The following is a 21,700-nucleotide window of genomic DNA, read 5'->3' on the forward strand; positions in this document are numbered from 1 at the left end:
GGCAAAAGGCCTCTAGACAGGCTTTCATTGAATTCAAGGATAAACAAAGGATACTCTGAATACAGACTCATGGATACAAAAATCACAAATGACCATAAGAAGTACACAGTATGCACATTTACAGAAAGGATTCTGATTCACAACACTTTCAGTCCTAACAACTCTGGTTTGAGCATAGTTGCTCGACTACGGAGCAATGCCAGACCGAACTTCCTGACCTCAAATGTTGTGGGCGGGGCTAAGTTCGGCTGGCACATATTAAAACTGATCTTTTCGGAAGATAATCATTTAGAACTTTCCAAGCTGATGGTGCTCAAAATGCAACATAACCGTGTTCAAAGCAGGATGAGGACAACCTGAGGTTGTGTGTACAAAACTAAGTGAATTTAACAGCTTTGAAAATATTTATACATTGTTTCATGAGTGTAATTGAGATTGCAGAATTGTGAGAAAAGTGAGGAGTCGGTGCATCACCAAACCCTATAATAGTAGGCCAGACCTAGTAGGCGCTATTATCAATCCAACCACCCAGATATGGCACTGAAGAATGGTTTGGGGCCTGGCATTGACAAGTTTGAGTAGCTTGGCTCCACCCTCCTACATACTTCTGCTCAATTTTCATTTCCCATCAGTACATCGTCTGGGATTTCGGTATATTCGCAGGTTTTCTCAGGACAAATTTTACCTGTCCAATCAGCGAACAGAGGAGGTGGCTGAGAACCAGGCTAAAGTTTGAGTACCTTTGGCCTAAAACATCAACGTTGTGGGCAATATTGGTGGTTGCATATTAGATCTGAAGTGAATTGGGTCGCGATGGTCTGTCATTTTTAAAAAGTGGGTCCCCAGAAAAAATGTTTGGGAAACACTGTGTTAGAGGTCTTCCTTATATTATATAGGACAACCAAAATGACTGTGAGGCTTCATGCTCAGGGGCCTGTTGCACAAAAGCAGAATTAAGACATCCGGGATAAGTTACTGAGCTGTGCACAATGAATCCAAAACAAGAGCGTACAGGCTTAATTGGTTGCACAAAGACCAAGCCAGGATGAGCAGACACGGATTCATCAAGCCAGGTGAAACCTATCCTGGATAAGTGCGTGCTCACGGCTCCCTCAAATAGACCCCGCCACCGATCACAGATTTACTAATTCACCATGGCAACTACCGGCTTCATTGCTTCTTCTACGGTGTGAAGTAGGTAGTGATAGCCTTTTCACAACAGCAACAAACAGCAACACCTCTGTTTAGGAGAATATTGCAGCTAGTGCCGCGACCACCACGCGCGTAATGGTTAGGCACTCCTGTGACGTCACATTGTCGCATGACAGGTCGGGAATGGTGAGTATGTAAAAGTTAATTAATGATCATAAACGTTTAAATAATGACAGTGGGTCTAGGTATATGTGATAACAATGTGTAGTGGGCAGTGGAATAACTATTGGTATCTGTTTGTGGTGACTGCTGACTGAGATAAGGGATGAGATTAGATAGATCCTGGAACTTAGCCTGGTCTGGAGCAGGCTAGCTCCACAGAATAAATCGCCATGGTAACTTATACCATAACATATCCTGCTGCCCCCTATCCCGCTTTTGTGCAACTGGATCACGGATAAATTAAGCCAGGATAACCAAGATATCCAGGCTTAATCCCTTATCCTAGTTTTGTGCAATAGGCCCCAGGTGGTACCTCAGTAAGGCTTCTGTCCATGTTACACAGCACTTGTAATGACATATTGAGGCTCTTCAGTGACTTAAAAAGTAGCCTAATTTGCCGTGAGCTTCCGCCCGCATATGGTAGCTTTGTAGCTGCCCAGTCTTTTTCATTCTCGATTTCTTTTTCTCCTTTTAAAAAAAAAATGGTGCAACATGACTGTATGTGGAAAATAGCCTACTTCTGTAAAACCATTTCCCACCAAATACATTTCTGAGAACTTTTTCAGGGTGGTGTTCTGACATCGAAAAAGCTGAGAGGCCTTGTCTTGCAATTTGTTTATGATCAAACTATATGAAGCTTGGATTATTGTGTAAATAAAAACATGAAAATGCAATATACATTACAACATCATAGGAGAAGGCCTGCAGACCATCATTAATGAACACGATTGCTTTATATTATTCTCTACAGCTTGAAAGCTCTGGGAATACAATCACTGATTGGTTTAATGGGACATTTTCTGTGGACTGGACTGTTGGAAAAGACACAGCTATTACCATTGTCTATGAAGTATCAGGATCCTCTCCAATCATATTCATCGAAGGTCCAAGTGGAGAGAGTTTCACTCAGTCAGACTTCATTCATGACCCTTCTGCAAGGACCTTGACTTTGAGAATACCAGGAACTGCCCAGGTAGAATTTGGTAGCACCTCATAACAGGCCACAATAATTAACAAAGTAGTCATTACTATAAATAGTTCATGTCACATATAGCCTGTTATTAATGCAATTGATTTAATCATAGACCATTTCTACAACAACATTTTGATCACAACATTAATATTATTGTCAGTTCCTCTTTCATATTTATTTGTGGTTTGTTTTTAATGTGGACATTTTTGTGGAACCCTGATTATTAGTGTTGATAACTAAGCTACTTTACACACTGAAATCATCAACTAATTAAAAAAATATTTTCAAACAGCAGTTGTGCAAATCAATTAGAATTAGGTCAAAGATAATATCATAATGCTGCTAGTTTGTCTACACCTACGCTGATACATTACCAGCATCTGTTGAATGGATTTGTGTACCTGTGGAATTGTTTAAATTCTCCACAGATTGGAGAATGGCACTATAGTCTACTTAATATGGGTAGCAAACAGGCGATGGCAATCACTGTAACCACCCGTGCTGCCAGCGCTAATGTGCCCCCTATCACAGTGAGAGCACACATGGACCAGAACTCTGCTGATGGTAGAAAAGCCATGTTGGTCTATGCAGCTGTCACTCAGAAGGGATTGCCTGTTATAATGGCAGATGTCACAGCCACACTTGAGTCTGATGCTGGGCATATGGCATTGCTACAGTTGGAGGATAATGGAGCAGGTAAAAGAAGAAAAAATAGTAATATCTAAAAAAATAATCTGTAAAATGTTGATTGGTGTTGGTATTTATGGAATGTCATCTAAGTGGGCACTTATCTCCTTACTCTAGGTGCTGATGCCTTCAGACATGATGGCATCTATTCAGCATATTTCATTGATCTGAAGACAGGAAGGTACAGCCTGAAAGTGAGAGTACAAAACAAGGGCAAAGCCAGGATCTCTACACACAGACGCAGCGGAGCACCTTACATCCCTGGATATGTGGTCAACGGTAAAACTTCCAAAAAATTGGACTTTGTATTAGTCGTCAATGTCAGAGACAATACAAATTGTTATTCTGAAACAAACACTCACAATTAGAATATACTATTGGCACACAATTATTCCCACAATCCAACATAATAATACATTTTATTTGTAAAGCACTTTCTCATATGCTCAAGGCACTGTAGGCTACAGTGTAAAAAGGGGAAAAGGGAAAAAACAGCAGAATGGGCAGATGTCAATGCAATTTGAAAATACATTAAAAGCTTTCCTGAACAAATGAGTTTTCAGGAGAAACTTGAAGCTGGTGACATTGGCAGCCAATCTGACATGTTGGGGGAGAGCCTTTCAGAAGCAGGGGGTTGGGGGGTAAGAAAGCTCTGTCATCCATGGAAAGGAATCTTGGTTGAGGGATATTGTGGTGGCTGTGATCAGATAAGTTAAGAGAGCGTGTAGGACACTGGGTGGAGGAGTTCAGTCAGGTCAGAAGGGGTAGAACCTTGTAAGGGCTAAAGCAGCACTAAAGAAGATTTGCTCTTGATGTCCCACTTACAGTTGAGAAGCGCAATAATAAACGTTATGTACCAAATGTTATGCTAATCCAATAGTGTCAGGCCCCCGTTTACACGTAGGAAAAACACATATTTTCATGCGGTTTAGCTTTTCATTTACATGAAAATGGCGGTTTTATTGCTGAAAACGATTATTTCTGAAAACTCCGGCCAATGGAGATTTGGGAAAACTCAGCATGTAAACAGGGGTAAGCAGTGTTTTTGCATTGTGAGGTGATGTTCCCTTGTTTGTTTAAAATCTCTGATTGCTCACCTGTTTGTTGACATGTTCGCGACACCCTTCCCCAGCTGTTTTTAGCATCGGTGTGAACAGAATTATTTTTAAAAACGAATGAGGGGAAAATATCCGTTTTTCAGAATACCCTGTAATTGTTTATTGTGTATAAATGTGGTCTCAGTACTTGGAGCAACCATAAGCGACAATGGGAAGGTGTGATGGCCCCACCTTCCTGTACACCTAGTATCTGTAGACAAAGGGTTACACCTGGGAGTAAGCAGAGGTGCTCAGAAAGTCTTCCTTTCAATCCTAGGTACATACAGCAATGAGTGATTCACAACTCTTTCAACTCCAAAAAACATGTAATAAAACCTGATAGCGTAATAACTTCCTGATAATGTAAAAAATTTCCCAATAGCGTAATAAATGTCTGTACTAATAATGTACTAACAAATTATTACATACCTTTAAATCATTACCTGAATCATTACCTTTTCTTGTACAATTTTACATGTATACCCACACTGAGATTTAGTCAACTTTTGAATCATTACCTTGGATACTCTTTTTAAATAAATAAATAAATAAATTCCAGAAGGTTATTACATTATTGGGTTAACCTTATTTTTGCAAAACCTAATAATGTAATAATTTCCCAATATTGCAATAACGTTGTCCAATGCTATAGTAGCAGGTCATCAGTTACATTTACCCAATTGATGTGCAATAATGCTTATACAGATCTTGAGTACAGATGCACATATCAGTAATGTACAATATTAAAGGTGCTTTTTAAGAATGACCAACAGTGTTTATGAGGGGATGTTTATTACATTGTTGGGAGTTATTACATTATCAGGAAATTATTACATTTTCAGGTCCATCCCTTCCAGCATAACGGAGTAACGTCAAGCGCAATTCCCAGACCTCAAGCAATAGATTGCTTTATGCTCACTGACCACTGGAACAGCATGTTTTAAAGGAATTATCCGGAGTAAAATGCACTTTAGATCAATTTACGGATGATTGGGAGTACATACGTTTAAAAAAAAAAAAAAAACATAGTCCAGTATTTCTTTTGAAATTGAAATGAAGTTGTATGGACTGGACTATGTTTTTTTTTTTTTTTTTTTTTTTAACGGCGACGAAATTGTGAATTTCCAGAGCACACCTGGCAATCGACTCCCACGGACTTTCCCCTAAAGATGGCAGCAAAGATGGCAACATTTCCGGAAAGGTACTGGCTTGATGAAATTCATTCTGGACTCTATCCGACCACATAAAGACCTCGGGATCCTTCGGTTTGGATTTAGGGACCCTCTACTCACTACCACATAAGTGTAATGTTGTTTGGAACTGTAGAAGAGGTATAAAAATAGCGTTTTGTAGGGGCGAAATAATATGCCCTTCTCACTTCAACGCTAACGAGTTTTGACTAAAAACGGTAACATCGAACTTTCTCAAAACACATCCGAATGACATGATTTGGATGTCAACTCAACGTATGTACTCCCAATCATCCGTAAATTGATCTAAAGTGCATTTTACTCCGGATAATTCCTTTAAGCTAGGCCTACCTGGTAAATTAACAAATTTATCAAAAGATCTGACAAATAGTTCAGTAAAATAACACCGACACTTTCCCACCTTTCGTCGTAGCCTACCGGTATTTTATGATCCGACAAGCCATGTATAGTCTACGTTAAAGGTGACAGAGAATCAAAAACCATTTTCCCTAGTCTTTGTTGTAGTATACCCGTATTCAAGAACATACGAAAAGACATTATGAAAATCTCCGTTTCATAGAAATTCCTCTTTTAAAAATGTTCGCCAGAAATTGGGCCAATCTGATTCTGAACAATGGATGCATATTATGTAAAATGTATCTTACTGCCCCCCAGGGGTGAAAGTTGTTTTTATTTCTTGGTGGTACTATGATATAGAGTTATAATGTGTGCGCATAGTGCGCACCGAAAATTTCACTTAGCCTAATTATTTATTATTTATTTATTTGTTTATTTACTGTATTATAGTCTACTTATCAAGCATTCACTAGGACTTCTTATCACTCTAGAATCACTCTTTAACCCACCTGTATCTGTTTTTGATTATGAATAAATTGCAAACACTTAATTTCAACATTTATTTATTTATTTAGCCTAGTTACTCTGCTCGCTCCCACTTCCAATCATTTTTTTTTTAATAGGCTACTGTATATCATGAAACACGTTTCTTTGAGTCATGCCTTTTTATTTGGGAGACTGCAACATACTTCTGTCCGCTAAAACACTTTCATTATTGCTGCGCAAGATCTGGTTAAGCTGTACACGTGCTGTCTGTCTCTTGTCTCTCCAGCGAAAGTCAAAGTCAAAGTCTGCTTTATTGTCAATTTCTTCACATGTCAAGACATACAAAGAGATCGAAATTACGTTTCTCACTATCCCACGGTGGAGACAAGACATAATTTTACCAATTAAGTCCACAGACAAACATAATATTCAAGTAAACAATAAAAAGTAAATAAGAAGGCACATACAATGAATAAATAAGAGCAGCAAAATTGGGTTGAAATTGTGCAATTGTGCATAGACAGTCAATATAGTAGTGCAAAGTCAGGGCAATAAATGGCTGAGGTAGTTTTGTTTGACCTAAGTAAGCAAGTGGCATGGTGCAAGTTATGTAAGAGCAGCAGAAGTGTGTTGTGTTTTCAGGACAACAGGACAACAACAACAAGTTGCAAAGTGTGCAAGTGTACAAGTGGAGTAGTGCAAGTGGAGTAGTGCAAGGCAGCCATTGTGGGTCCAAAGTCCAGGATTGTTATGTAGCTGGGGGGTGGAGAGGGGGGAGAGAGTTCAGCATCCTAACAGCCTGGTGTATGAAGCTGTTGGTGAGTCTGGTGGTGCGGGAGCGCAGGCTTCTGTACCTCTTCCCAGAGGGCAGTGGATCAAACAAATTGTGAGCGGGGTGACTTGCATCACTCACAATTGTGGTCGCCTTGCGGGTGAGGTGGGTGATGTAAATGTCTTTCAGGGAGGGGAGTGAAGCACCAATAATCCTTCCAGCTGTGTTCACTATGTGCTGCAGGGCTTTCCTGTTGTATTCAGTGCAGCTTCCGCCCCACACAGCGATACAGCTGGAGAGGATGCTCTCAATGGTGCCTGGAGTTTCCGCAGGAAGTAGAGGCGGCGCTGAGCTTTCTTCGCCAGTGATGCAGTGTTGGTGGTCTTCACTGATGTGCACCCCCAGGAAATTGTTGTCCCTGCACCACGTGGTCAGAAGGTCGACCTCCAACCTGTATTGAGTCTCGTCGCCTTTGGTGATGAGACCCACCAGAGTTGTGTCATCAGCAAATTTCACTATGTGATTGTTGCTTTAGGTTGCAGTTCAGTCATGCGTCAGCAGGGTGAAGAGCAGCGGACTGAGCACGCAGCCTTGGGGGACCCCCGTGCTCAGTGTAATGCTGCTTGAGATATTGTTGCCAACACGTACTACTTGAGGCCTCTGACAGAGGAAGTCCAGTAGCCAGTTGCAGAGGTAGGTACTGAGTCCCAGTTTGTCAAGTTTGCAGATGAGTTGTTGTGGTATTATGGTGTTGAATGCAGAACTGAAGTCTATAAACAGCAATCTCACATATGAGTCTCTTTTTTCCAGGTGGGTGAGGGCTGGGTGGAGGGCAGAGCAGATTGCATCCTCTGTGGACCGTTTGGCTCGGTATGCAAACTGGAAGGGGTCCAGGGTGGGGGGGGGGGATGGATTTGATGTGTGACATGACAAGCCGCTTAAAGCACTTCATGATGATGGGCGTCAGTGCCACAGGGCGGTAGTCATTGAAGTAGGATGAAGCAGTTTTCTTCGACACAGGTATGATGGTGGCAGCTTTGAAACATTATGGGACGATGGCTTGCTTCAGGGAAGTGTTAAAGATGTCTGTGAAGACATCCTTAAGCTCCTCAGCGCAGTCCTTCAGCGCACGACCTGGGATGTTGTCTGGGCCTGTTGCCTTACGGGTGTTGATAGCAGCAAGTGTCCTCTTCACACTGTCGGCAGAGAGGCACAGGGGCTGCTCGTGTGGAGGGGGAGGGGTCTTCTGTGGGCAAGTGCTGTTTTGTGCTTCAAAGCGAGCAAAGAAGCGGTTCAGATTGTTGAGCAGAGGGATGTTGCTCTCACAGCTCTGTGGCTTGGGCTTGTAGTCCGTGAGGGCCTGAATGCCCTGCCATAGGCTTTGTGCGTTCCTGCTGTCTTTGAAGTGGGTGGTTATCTTGTAAGTGTATTCCTTTTTTGCTTCCTTGATGCCACGGGACAGGTTGGCTCTCGCTGTTCTCATGCCAGCTTCATCCCCAACTCTGTAGGCTTTGTCTCACACTGAGACAAAACACTGCACACATAAAACCAGAATAAGCTATTGAAACATCAACATATTTTTCTTTAGCCTGTATGTTTTTTTGTTTTGTTTGGGAGACTTTCCAAGAAACGTCCGTCTGCTAAAACACTTTGGATACCAGTGCACGTTGGCGCAATTACTGTAGGCTACTGTACGCGCACTATAGCTTGCTCGTTGTCTATCCAGCTGCACGGGAGGTTTAGACACAATTCAGATACAGTTCAGAACGATGTATAAGAAATATATTTTGGGGGAAATGTGTTGCTTCTGGTAATTTGACGTTAGCAGTTGTGTTGTCATGCTGAAAGTGCAATATTTTTCAGAGACAGTATAGTTTTCTTTCCGGTACGGCGTACCCTCTCCAAATACTTTAGTGGTACTCCGTACCGCCCAGTACCGGCTTACTTTCACCCCTGCTGCCCCCCCACTTTCATTCTATTTCCTCCTTTGCACACACCTGCCCTCCCACCCCCATATACGGCAAGCAGATTGCAGCAGTGTTCACGAAGTTCTGAGGTGTGCTCTTTTTAGGCTGTGCAAGCGGCGTGCAAACTGTAGGCTAGTTGATATGAAACAACACTGTCGCTGTTTGAAAAGAATATCATACCGCACTAGGCTACGAAACGAAGCACCACCTTCAAGGTGGCCTATTCGCTCTAAACAGAGGCGAGAACGCACAATATTGAAGCGCTGGCCGAGGGTTATGCACAGAGTAGGCTAGCAGGATCCAGTGCGTTCTGGTGTTCGTTTAAGCACCCACCCGCAGTCTGATTCGTAGGCTATGTGTAAATCGATATTGTAAAATAAAAGATTTAAAAAATCGGACTGCCAGGATCATTTGGCTGGGCCAAATAATTTTGGTGCTGTGTCAGCTTTGGCCGCATGTTGCCGACCCGTGTTGTAGATTCTAGCTTATTTTTTAGGTGTTTTTAGTAAAACGCCCATTTAATTCAGAACTGCGTTGGTGTTTATTATCTTCATGACTACAGGAGGAAAGCAGGTAAAAGCCTACAGTGTCTGTGGCAGTTTGAGGACAAGAAACGGTGCATCAAATGGTCAAAATAGTAGCAGCCAAAGAGAATTGTTGATAACAGAACAAGTGAAGGTAGCCTGGGTGTTCCCATGCTGCCTTGCGCGCGATTTGATTCACGCTGCTAAGGCAGCCTGGAGACCATGGAGCAAATTTTCGCCTGAGATAGGAGACCAATCACAGAACAAGGGGGAAAGCAAGACGATGATGAGCTATGCACAGACGCATTTGATAGACATCCGTGGCACCCAAGAGGGCAGGCGAATTCCCGGAAGTAGAAGAATCGACGTAGGCTGGAGGGACCACCTCTCTGCTAACTCCCATAGAAGTCCATTCATTCTAGGATTTTTTTTAAATACCATAACTTCATATAACATATATCCTGTGCCGATATTGTAGCTTCTGTGTAATCTACATAAACACTACAAAGGCAAAACAGACTCCATTACCTCGTCTGTAACGTTGGTTACCCGTAAGAAGAATAGTTAGCTTGTTCGGTTGGAGGGAAGCTAGCTTTGACGTAATCTCTCTTTCGCGCCGTAGGGAGATAACCGTATTGTTTGGATAAGAAGCTCAGTCCACCTTACTGTCTATGACGGTAACTCATAAGCAAAACCCATAGATATATCTATGAGCAAAACCTAGCATACACGAATCGTATGTTAAGGTAAAGCATTACACAGAGGCAACCTAATAATAATAAAAAAAAGTAAACCTATTTTTTTTTTAAAAACGCACTAATCATTTCAGAGGTTTTCGGCGGATTGACCGTGAGGTCGGAAAAGTGGAAAGAAGATTAGCTTCAAGGCTATAACTTTTTGTTTTGTTTTAGCATGACTGTTTTTGAAGATGATCATGTATGGTAGCTTCAACATTAACACGACTTGGTGAGAATGATATTAATAATAATACATAAATAAATGTTTAACTTTGATGACTTTGAAGGCAAAGGAAGTGTGAGAAGAATTTCTGTGTATCTATCATATGAGTTACAAGATTCAGTTCGATGGCTAACGCCACGGGTTAAGTGTGAGTCTGCGCAGTACTGGGGGACCAACTGAAAAATCGTTCTATTTGACTCAGTGCCCTCCCATTGAAAACGACGGAGTCTGCTCGTCCATTTCTTTTACTGTCTATGGTGGCACCCAATAAACGGATCTGGCCATTTTTTTCAAATACAAGAAAATTAACGTTTGGTTCCCAGACCACGTCACATTGAGAAGTGGTTGCGCTAGCCAGGCTAAAGTGAAGGTGTAAAATCAAAAATTGGTGGCACGCGGAAAATAACGAGTTATGCTTGGTCCTTAATCACAACTCGATTAATGTTAATGCTGACAGCCCTAATTTTTACCTTTCTTCAATTCATCCAGCCGTTCTCTGAGTCTGGCGATACCACTTTTAGCTCCAGCCTAGCATAGATAATTGCAGGTAGATCATTGCATAGCAGGTGCTAATGGTCTAATCCGATTCAATGATCTACTGTATAGGCTGGAGCTAAAAGTGGTATCGCCAGACTCAGAGAACGGCTGAATGAACTTGAGAAAGGTAAAATTCAATTGTATAACTTGAGGGGAGGTGGAAAATGAGTGTAATTCCCCAAATGGTGGAATATCCCTCATTTGTCATTTGCCCTGTCCCAGATAGCAAGAGGCTGGTGGACCACTGTCGGCCCATTTGCTCATCGGTTCTCTGGCGGTCCGCTGGCGGGTTGCAGACAAATTGCCCAATATTTTGCCACTATTGGTCTAAAATCTTTTTAATTTGTTCAGTTATACTCCATATATCATTTTATTAACTTTTCTTAATATTTTTTATTCATGACATGTTAAATTTAAAGAGATGGTGGTCCAACGCATACCACCAGCGGTCCGCTATCTGCCAATCTGATTTTTCTCTCTGGGGTAGTGGTTCTCTTTTGGCCATGACTGGATGATTTGTTGTACATGTCCGGATGCCTTTTGTTGAATGTGCCTCTGTAAATTGCCTCCATGATTTCCTGCAATTTCATTTGGATTTGTTAATTGCGGGATCAAACAAAAAATACTGCCACACAGGATTCCCACAATGTCTTCCCATCTGAACAAAAAAGTTCAAATGTACTAGCAATGCTAGCTGTCCAACATTATTTAGCTATATTTTTGTTAGCTTGACCCAGCAGATTTTTACAACAATGCATTGGAAATTCGTAGCCTATATCTAAATAGATAGAATTCATATTTAAAATCAAACATTTGTGAGACGCTTGGTACAATATTTACCTCTTATGATTAAGCTTGGGAGACAGGCTACAGCTTGGCCATACGCTCTTGATTAGGCTACTTGCTGGCGGGAAGCTTCTCTATTACATTTCTCCTGTTGAGTGAACGACAGGAAATGAACCTCACCTAGTCATATTGCACAGAAATGTTGTCAAAGAACGAACAAATAACAGTATTAACTGGTTAACATTATTTTAGATAAACGATTCTGTTCAGGAACATAAAAACATTTAAAGTTTCTGGTTTCGTTTCTGTTCCTAGCAAAACATCAAAAGTTTCTGGTTTTCGTTTTCGTTCCATGAACCGGTTGAAAGCCTTGGTGGGGGGTAAACACACACACACACACCATACAGGGACCTAGGCTGGCCCATGAACTGTGGGCTCTTGCCAGCAATAAAGTCACAATTAGGGTTGCCAACATTCTGATATGAAAATAAGGAACGGGGAATGGGCTATTGATAAAGGTTATGTGTGAGTGTGTGTGTGTGTCAAATGAACACACTAAAATGAGTGCACTTACTAAAATGAGTGCACTATTTGAGGCGTGCCACAATGAAATGAGTCCTATGTCGCGGAAATCCATTTTGAGATATAGCAATTTAAATGCAGAGAGGGTCAAAAAATGACTAAATTAAATTATTTTCTTGATGTATCTTACTGTAAAACGACCTAGAAATATGATTTTGAAGGCCAAATATGTAGGCTGCGCATTAAAGTTTGGATAAACAAAAATGCATTTTAATTCCTCATTCAGACACTTGCTGTGTGAGAACAGGAAAGTTTCAGTTCTTCTTGGTCTGATAACTTTGTGTTTCGGCTTTTGGCTTCTTCAAGAAGTCATCATAAATAGGCTATCCACTCATAATTATTCTGAAGAAAATTTCTATTTTAGAGATTTAGGATGAGAAACAGCAACCTAAACATACAGTTGTTGTTGACCAGATTGGGGCAGCCGTGGCCTACTGGTTAGCGCTTCGGACTTGTAACCGGAGGGTTGCCGGTTCGAACCCCGTGTAGCCACGGCTAAAGTGCCCTTGAGCAAGGCACCTAACCCCTCACTGCTCCCCGAGTGCCGCTGTTGTTGCAGGCAGCTCACTGCACCGGGATTAAGGGTACTACATACTCGCCGCTCCCGACCAGTAGCGTGACAATGTAATGTCAAAATTGCGTCATTTCCTCTGTCGCATGAGAAATTTCAGCCTCGCGCAGGCAGGTCGTGCACAGGAGATTATTTTTCATATGGAAGAATATTAGACTCAAATGTTTTGTACGTATCACGTTTTGAAACTGTAGAAATTATTTGTAACTGTAAAAAAGGACCCGTACAAGTCAAAATTACAATATGCCCTACATTTACAAATCTATTCTACGGGTTTTACAGCTACAAATCATCCTACAGTTAAAAATATTTTACCACTACAAAAATATTCTACAATTACAAATCAATATTATACGCACAAAAAGTTGTCCTACAGTTACAAATCTTTTCTGCAAGTGCACAGACTTTTGCACCACCTTATGGCTGTCTTCACAGTCGGCGACTAAATTTCCAGTCGGACAGAAATCATTAACCTGACAATAGCCAGATGAATTTCGCTCCGCCTAGCTCCACTCATCCATCTGGAACCGATCCATTGAAGTGTTGCTTCAGAAGGCTGGGCCTAATCAAAAAATGCTTGCATACGATTGAATAAGCCACTTGTCCGTCATCTATTGACGTGCTACTTCAACCACTCACATCGAAGCCAACCCGTGACGCTGATAACAGTCTCACAGTCACTTCTACGCTATGTCACATCTATGAAACTCCCGACCTGCGTCCTGATTGGCTGAACCATAAAGTCGGTTGCAGAAATCACTCTCAATGGAAGAGGTCCCAGATGGATGTGAGTGAAGCTAGGCGGAGCTAAGCGGAACGACATTCATCTGGCTATTGTCAGGTTAAGAAATCATGGGAGTTGTACTGGAATCGCGGCGTGCCCCCGTCAACTAGATTGTTAAGTGTAAGGTGCCAATCTTAGCGGTTTTAAGTCAGTCGGAGTCAGTCTTTTTCTAGTTTTGCCGTTACGACAACATCAAACAAGTCTTTCTAGTCGTGGCTCATGCAAATAGTGACATGAACTATAAAAAACAATAGTGACCTCTTTCCAACACCAAACAGGAAGGGGCAAAGTAGGCGACAGCTGTAGCAAGGGACGTGATGAAACCCATGAATATGATAATTTGTTATTTCGTTTCTTATACATTATTAGTTGGCTCTTCCATGTGACAGAACAACTCTATATCGGTTAGGGATGTCACGCATGAAACAATGCTGCAGAAACACGAAAATATGACTTTGAGTTTAGTAGGCTATCATTTCAGTTCCTGTTCATATCTATTGCACGATGGGTAATAATTTAAAGCAGCGGTTCCCTAACTTTTTTCCTCGCGGACCACCTTCTACATCCTGACTCGGCTCGCGTACCCCCACCATCCAACACATAAAAAAGTAACACATTCTATTGAAGCATTCCAGGCATCGTTGTTTAATTAGCCGCCCTACATGATAACATAATCAAAATGTACAACTGGTCTATGAGCTCTCACGTAAAAAAAAAAAACAGTGTGGAGAACCACATTAGAATGGTTAGGTAGCATCTCACTGCAGACCACGCACTGTGGCTTTGGGCAGTCTGTCTCCCAATCCACGTGAAGCCTAGGACTATACTGTATGCCTCATCATACTTTTGTTTTCTTCGCGCAGTCTTTTCTGTCTCATTCTTTCTTTTATCCCCCTGCGCTCCATCTCCACCTTCATTAGTCTGCCCCCATCCCATCGTTACCTGTGTCCTGCTCTGTTTCTCTCGCTTCTCCTCTTCGATCGCTTTAATTAGGCCTTTTGGACAATGTCCCTGTTTTTAGCCACTTTTCCATGTTTACGCAGCGTTCTACCTAGCCTATACTTCAACGAAACTAACGCGCCAGATATTCTGGCTGCCCGCAGGAAATCACGTTTATTGTGTGTAGCTTATTTTTTTAATGAAAACATTATAGAGTTTACAAATGATTTCCTTTAATTTCACGTTTCCATATCATTATAACCCGATTCGAAATTATGTATTATTTATTAATTAATTAGAGTATTAATTAATTAATCATTTTTAACTCCTTTCCGCCATTGCCCTTTTCATCTCGCGTACCCCCTAGTGGCAGCTCGCGTACCACAGTTTGGGAATCCCTGATTTAAAGGAATCTAGTTGCAGTCTTGTAAATAGTGACCCTGCAAGATCCCTAGTCTTTGCAAAATCATAGTCTGTGACTTAAAACTCTATTACTTGTCTTTAGATGTGAGAGGGTCTGAGACTGTAGTCTTTCAAAAATCTTTTCCAAATCTTTACAAAGTCTGTCAGTGTAAGGAGGACTTTAGGGGTGAGAAGCGTCTCACATGTATTGTGTGTGTGCGTATCAGGATTTGGCTAGCCAATCAGGAATCTAAGTTCACTAAGATATTTTTTGTCCATATCGCCCACTCCTAGTTACCATCGAAAATATAGCCTGGAAAAAGCAACACTTACAGCAATAATGTTCAAATGACTGAATAAGTAGTTTGAACTTTACAACAGTGTATGCGAACATTCTTTGGAACTATGGTTTTTGTAGCTTAATGGTTTGTATAGCTTAATGATGCATCGGACTACCAGTATGTAAGTTGCACCACCATAGTTCAAACTATCGTTTTTGGAAACAGTAGATGTGTCATACTGTGTCATACATACAACATTTTTACACACCTTTAAAGGCATCCTTAAGAGTTTTTTTTTACCTTAACATAACGGGTAGGGGTGTAAAGATTAACCGATACGTATCGGTATCCGTTTTTAACGTGTAAGATACGGCTACATCGATACGTGAAGCCCCGTATCGGAAAAAAACTTAAATGAACCGGTCGTTATATCGATTTACTTGTTATGAATCGGTTCACAACCTTTTCTGCTCGCTCAGACTCTCATTTACGTTCCAAGCAGCGCGTTCATCCCACTTCCGGTTTTGAAACTATACGTGGCATGGAATTGTGGGTAATGCAGTTCGTTTTTGGTTACATTCATTGCCCAAAGTTGTCAAATGACCTCATTACCCATACATCTACTGCAACTTAAGCATGTGACAACTTGCACTCGGTCGGCTTTTGTTTTTCGAAATCCAGTGCGAAATTGAACACTCTTAGCATTCCTAAACAGCAACAATAGAGTAGCCTTACCTTTGATGAAGGGATTTCCTTAATGTTAAATAATAATTTGGCCCTTGCTGCTAAAACGATGCACAAATCATATTAGCCAATGATTTTGTTCATATTCACTCAGACTTGTGGCATTATAGGTTTCTGCATCAGGTCTACTGTTGGAACAAAATAAGCCCAAAGAGTTCATTGATTTGTAGGCTGAAGGGAATAATTTTATATGACCGTTTCTTGCCCCAGACTAGGTGGAGGCTTAGCCACATTTACATTTAGAGGGTATTCTCTTTCTCCCTTTGATCTATTAAATGCAGATGTAGGTGTGAAATGCTCCCCACTGGCTCCTACCAGCTGTCCACAATCTCCTTTTTGGGTTAAACAAAGACCTGGGTTAAACTTTAGCTGAATTATATGTTTGTGTCATTAACTGTAAATGTATTCATGTTTGGTATCATTTTTATAGTCTCAGTACAAGGAGTACAATTAATTAAGTGTAAGAATGTTTAGAACATCCTGTATAACATTTCTACCTGAGGAGCCTTCCTAATATGTTAAATAGTAAGTGAGTGTGTGTAGGTGTGTCTGGGTGTGGCTGACGGAAACGGCGGGAAGAGAAAGCCAATCAGAGGACGTTGTACCTATGATCACCACGTGAACCACACCCTTACAAATTGAGCATAAAAGGCCAGCCTCTTCCGGTAGTCTTTAGAAGAGAATATTGAGAATCTGGTGAAATCCATGATGGGCTGACACAAACATGTACTTTTCTCCCTTGAGGGGCACTGGCCCCTCATTAAAAAGAATAAAGCCTGGATCCTGATCTTGCATCATCCTGATTGAGTCTCAAGAGAAATATGGTAGTAAAAATATACTATCAAGGCCTATTTTATTCTTGTAGGGTAGGCTATATGAGAAAAGGCCAAGAGTGTCTTAAGCACTGTTTTATTTTATTTCGGTATTGTCTTACCTCAACAAGGCTACAGCTCCATGAAAACAATCAGATATAACTCTATAAAATCTGTAAAGTCTATAAAAATGTATTTTTATGTTGTATTTGGCTGCTGTGCTGTGTGTGACTGAAATGTAGACTATTCTTTTTTCATTTCAATACAGTATATGAAACAAACCTCAGTTTAGATAATCATATTCACACATTTTTTTGCCTAATTGACAACCATGACCATGATAATTGATAATATAAAATTAATGTGCACCTTGAGCAAATGGTAAAAAATATTTCAGAATGCTTTCCATTCTTGAACTGCATCGAATTGCATCGAATCGCATCGAATCGTACTGAATCGTTTTTATAAACATGTATCTTTTCTTGTATCGAATCGTGCCGATGTATCTAGATGCGAATCGTATCGTCTTTTACATGAGAGATTCACACCCCTAATAACGGGATATATTTTGACAGTCTAATTTTTTTCCCTTTAACAGCAAGCAGCTCGACTTCAAACAGCGCATCTGTATTTTTATTGTCACTGGCACATTTGAAGGAATCTGCACGTGAGACTGTATGGAACAGGTATTCCACTAAACCATGCTTTACTAAAAACCTAGCAGAGTATATAGCCTACAGGCATCTGCACTCGTCTATTATTCAACCTCATTGGCAAAGTAAAACTAACTTCACCGTGGTCTCATAGTCAACAACAAAACAGTTATACAGTTACTTTCACTATTGACTGACAATAGGTTACCATCGAAAACATAGCCTGAAAAAAGCAACACTTACCCCAATAATGTTCGAATAACTGAATGAAAAACCTAAGGACAGAGGACTTGCTGCTTACATCTCGTGACAGTGCGTCTTCAGCTGTACTTCATGTGCCTCTTGCCTAATCACTTTTATCCGTCATTACCAATTTGCAAATGATGGTGAATAACTACTCATTGTGAGATGTATTTTGTAATATCTTTATTGTAATTATGTTTCCCATTGTAATTGTGTAATTTGTAATGTTTTGCATGGATGTGCGCTGGTGCTGGTGGATAAGAGAAGCAGGATGCGTTGTACACCCACCCATATCACTGATAATGTGCTCTTAAAATAACATATAAACAACTTGCCAAGGATTTCTGACCAGATTTCTCTTGGTCAGTGGCGTAATGATTTTTAGAGGGTGTAAGATAGCGATTTTGGATTGTGCGCCAGAACACACCTTCTGCCACACCCCTGGGCGCAAAGCTTAATAAAAGTACAGCGCATGGCGAAAAATCCGAGAGTAAGGTAGGAATAAACTCTGTGTCAGGATAATAATCCGCTTTGTGCCAGGTTTTGCGTTGAGAAAATAGGGCCCTAGATCTCCCTGAAAGAAGATCTTGGTGGGCAGGGCCAGGTTAGGTGTGTGTACCCGCCACCGCCATTAGCTTCTGTACCAGAGCCACGTTAGCTGGGAACAGCTGGAAGCAAGTGATGCAGGGACCAAACAATTCAGCAAAGCAGCAGTGAGCACAATGCACACCCAGATGACGCTCAGGCCCACAACACCTAATGCATGATAAAAAATAGGAGATGGTCAAAAACTAGAGAAACGAAACTAAAAGACCCCAATGGTCTACATATTAATATTAATTAAGTCACTCAAGGCAGGGTCATAGACAGTAAAAGAAATGGACACAGCGACCCCATAGACTTCGACGGAGACAATTGAAGTCATAGAAGCACTTTTCCGGTGAAGGCTGATTGTACTGCACCCTCAAACTGAGCTTGACTAAGTAGCTGGGACGTGAGCAACCTGTCTGAAATGTGTAGCTCTTCTGGTAGCTGGGCCAAGAGAAATCTGAATCAAGCGTAGATCTGTAAATAAATAAACCGTTAACCGCGATTGAAATTGAGATGAAAAATGAACGCACCGAAAATCTTCCCCCAGTATCCCACCTCTTATTCCCACATGAAGTGACGTGAATGAGGATGTTTTTCACTGGAAAAAATATTTTTCCCATGTGCATGAACACACCGTGAGTAGAACTACTGCTCTTCATTATCTCCTTGCTTGTTGACATCGTATCATATTTTGTATTATTTCATGACCGCTAAATGTTTGATTCCTTTTAATGTTGTCATCAGTTAACTTCATTCAATATGCGCTTGAGATTGAAGTATGTGTTCTGTTGTGAATGTTCACAAATTGCGGTTGGGGCCGGTTTTACAGGGCAACTGGCTCCCATGTTAACTGGCTGCGTGGATGACGAGTCTTTGACAGATGCGGTCGCTTGCAGATTTCTGATATAAACTAGAGACGAACAAATACAAATATGCATGACCTGTTTAAATGTCAAAATGGTCTGTAGTACTACATGCACTGGACTATGAATATTCCACCCAAAAAACAAACACCTAAATAACATAAATTAACTCCACGTGGATATCGAACCACTAATAAATTGAACTGCTTGCATGATAACCAGACGTCTACTGCTCGTGCCACGAACCAGCTGACGGAATGTAGAGAAATTGACTTGACTTGTACGATTAAAAGAAGTCAGCTAATGTTATTATGATTGTAGCAAGTTAACACAACTGATCATGTTATCTGGCTACCATGTTATCTTGCTACTGTTGCCCAAGGCAACAGCAGCCAGTTAACATGGGCGCCAGTTGCCATGTAATGCTAAGTGCGCTGATAACGCTAAGTTCACAAATTTACATTCATCTGGCCCTGAGAGTTTAATCCAACCCTCTTTAGTAAATCGAATTTCATGCACATTTCAAAATTGCATGTGCATTTCAAATGTTTCCAGTCAGGATTTCTTATTTGAATGGTCACAATGCACCATATAACACTGAATGGAAATCCAGCTAAACTCTTTGCTGTATCATATTCGAGGCCAAAAGCCCAGTCCAATTTTCACACATATTATTCCCACAGTTCAAAATCTATGATTATAATACATTATTTACCTTCAAATGTATGCAGAAATCATTGTTGCATTGGTAAAGATATATTCATATTGACTGTCTGTATGATATCCCACATCAGGCCAAGTGGTGCTGAATCCCCCAAAGCCTCCTGTCAATAATGAACCAGTAGAGGTGGGAAGCTTCAGCAGGACAGCCACAGGAGAGAGTTTTGTGGTGGAGTTAGGATCTACAGACCCTCCACTATTTCCTCCATGTAAGATCATAGACCTGAAGGCCAAACTGGAGGGAGAAAATGTCACTCTCACCTGGACTGCTCCTGGGGCGATCTATGACCAGGGAACAGGTGAGATGCACTCCTAATTATATTATAACCCTTTCCCACGAGTACAGTGTGTGTGTAGAAATTCAACTGGGAATCACCTTAACGTGTGAAGTAATTGAATAAATCTAGAGCCCAGCCTTTATACTTGACTTAAATACTGATATTTATACAGCCTCACTCTACCATATCCACTGGAGTAAAGACTTGGAGTTGCTGAGAAGGGAGTTTAATGAGACTCGTGCTGTCAACACATCAGCACTGTCACCACAAGAGGCTGGCTCCATTGAGGAATACACATTCAGCTCATCCAACTTCAATATCACCAATGGCACTACTGTCTTTTTTGCCATTGCAGCTGAAAATGCAGACCCTTTGCAATCAGAAATGTCAAACATTGCCCGTGTGGTCAAATTTGAACCTCCAGTATACATACATACCCAACAACATAACAGCATAAATGTGATAGCAATCGCAGTAAGTGGCACAGTGGCTGCCATTGTAGTAATGATTGCAGTAATTATTTACATTTAACAGCTTTGTTGCAAAAACCAACAACATAACAGCATAAATGTGATAGCAGTCGCAGTAAGTGGCACAGTGGCTGCCATTGTAGTAATGATTGCAGTAATATTTAGATTTAACAGCTTTGTTGCAAAAAACACAAGGTGTGTCATAAATAACTAGATGCAAAAAAATAATAATTGTAGACCAATAAGCAATGTTTTACTTTCTGATTGTAAAGCTCCTTTTGTTGCACTTTATACATGAAAAATGCGCTATATAAATAAACACTTTAATTTGATGCAGTAACTTTTCAATAGACAGTGAAGATGCACCACAACACTTTCCGTTATTTAATGATAGTATCAATTAACTGCAATTAAACCAAACATAATACAAACTGAAGAGGTACTGTTTAACTCAATCACATATGGAATTGTGAATAACTTCACTTCACTTTAAATGAATATTGTAACTAGTCAAGTATTTTCTAACAGATGCATTTGGGTGGCCTACCACATAATGCTTCATAAATATCAAAACTGTCACATCTTTTGTTTTTGGTGTTGTTTTTGGCTGTTGTTGGTAATGTATTTGTGAAATTTCATTATGATTAGATAGAGTTATAGTTATATTGTAAAAAAAAATAATGATGGGGAAAGAATATGCACAATGATCAGCATTTATAATAAAACACATCATAGCATCACATTCAAAACTGGTTCATCATTCAGAACTGTCTATGACATCTAAGATCTATCATGACACATGACACAATGTCCTATATATAGACAAGTGAATGACTGGACATAGGCTTATCAACATGAAAACATTGATTTTATTTACAGGCACTATTATTTCCAACTCTCCAAGTAGCAGATTTCTCTTAGGCTCTGCTGGAAATGCCAAGATCCATCTGTATGCAGACGACACAGTCTTATATTATGATGCCTCAAGCGTACCAATTGTTGCAGCAGTCTTTTAACTCATTACACAGTACTTTTGCGGAACTGACATTGACTTTAA

General features: G+C 40.7%; 1 protein-coding gene across 1 annotated transcript in view; it reads left to right on the forward strand.

The window, feature by feature from the left end:
- LOC125300301 (calcium-activated chloride channel regulator 1-like) overlaps positions 1-21,385 on the forward strand; it is a 45,263-nt gene extending 23,878 nt beyond the window's left edge. The window contains exons 10-15 of the mRNA XM_048252074.1: positions 2,126-2,347; positions 2,776-3,043; positions 3,152-3,313; positions 19,970-20,194; positions 20,346-20,651; positions 20,763-21,385. Of these exons, the coding sequence (XP_048108031.1) occupies positions 2,126-2,347; positions 2,776-3,043; positions 3,152-3,313; positions 19,970-20,194; positions 20,346-20,651; positions 20,763-20,857 (1,278 nt within the window). The 3' untranslated portion in view covers positions 20,858-21,385. The remainder of the gene's footprint in view (positions 1-2,125; positions 2,348-2,775; positions 3,044-3,151; positions 3,314-19,969; positions 20,195-20,345; positions 20,652-20,762) is intronic.
- Positions 21,386-21,700: the final 315 nt, after the last annotated feature.

Source organism: Alosa alosa, chromosome 9, assembly GCF_017589495.1.
Source record: "Alosa alosa isolate M-15738 ecotype Scorff River chromosome 9, AALO_Geno_1.1, whole genome shotgun sequence".
Classification (NCBI taxonomy): Eukaryota; Metazoa; Chordata; class Actinopteri; order Clupeiformes; family Clupeidae; genus Alosa; species Alosa alosa.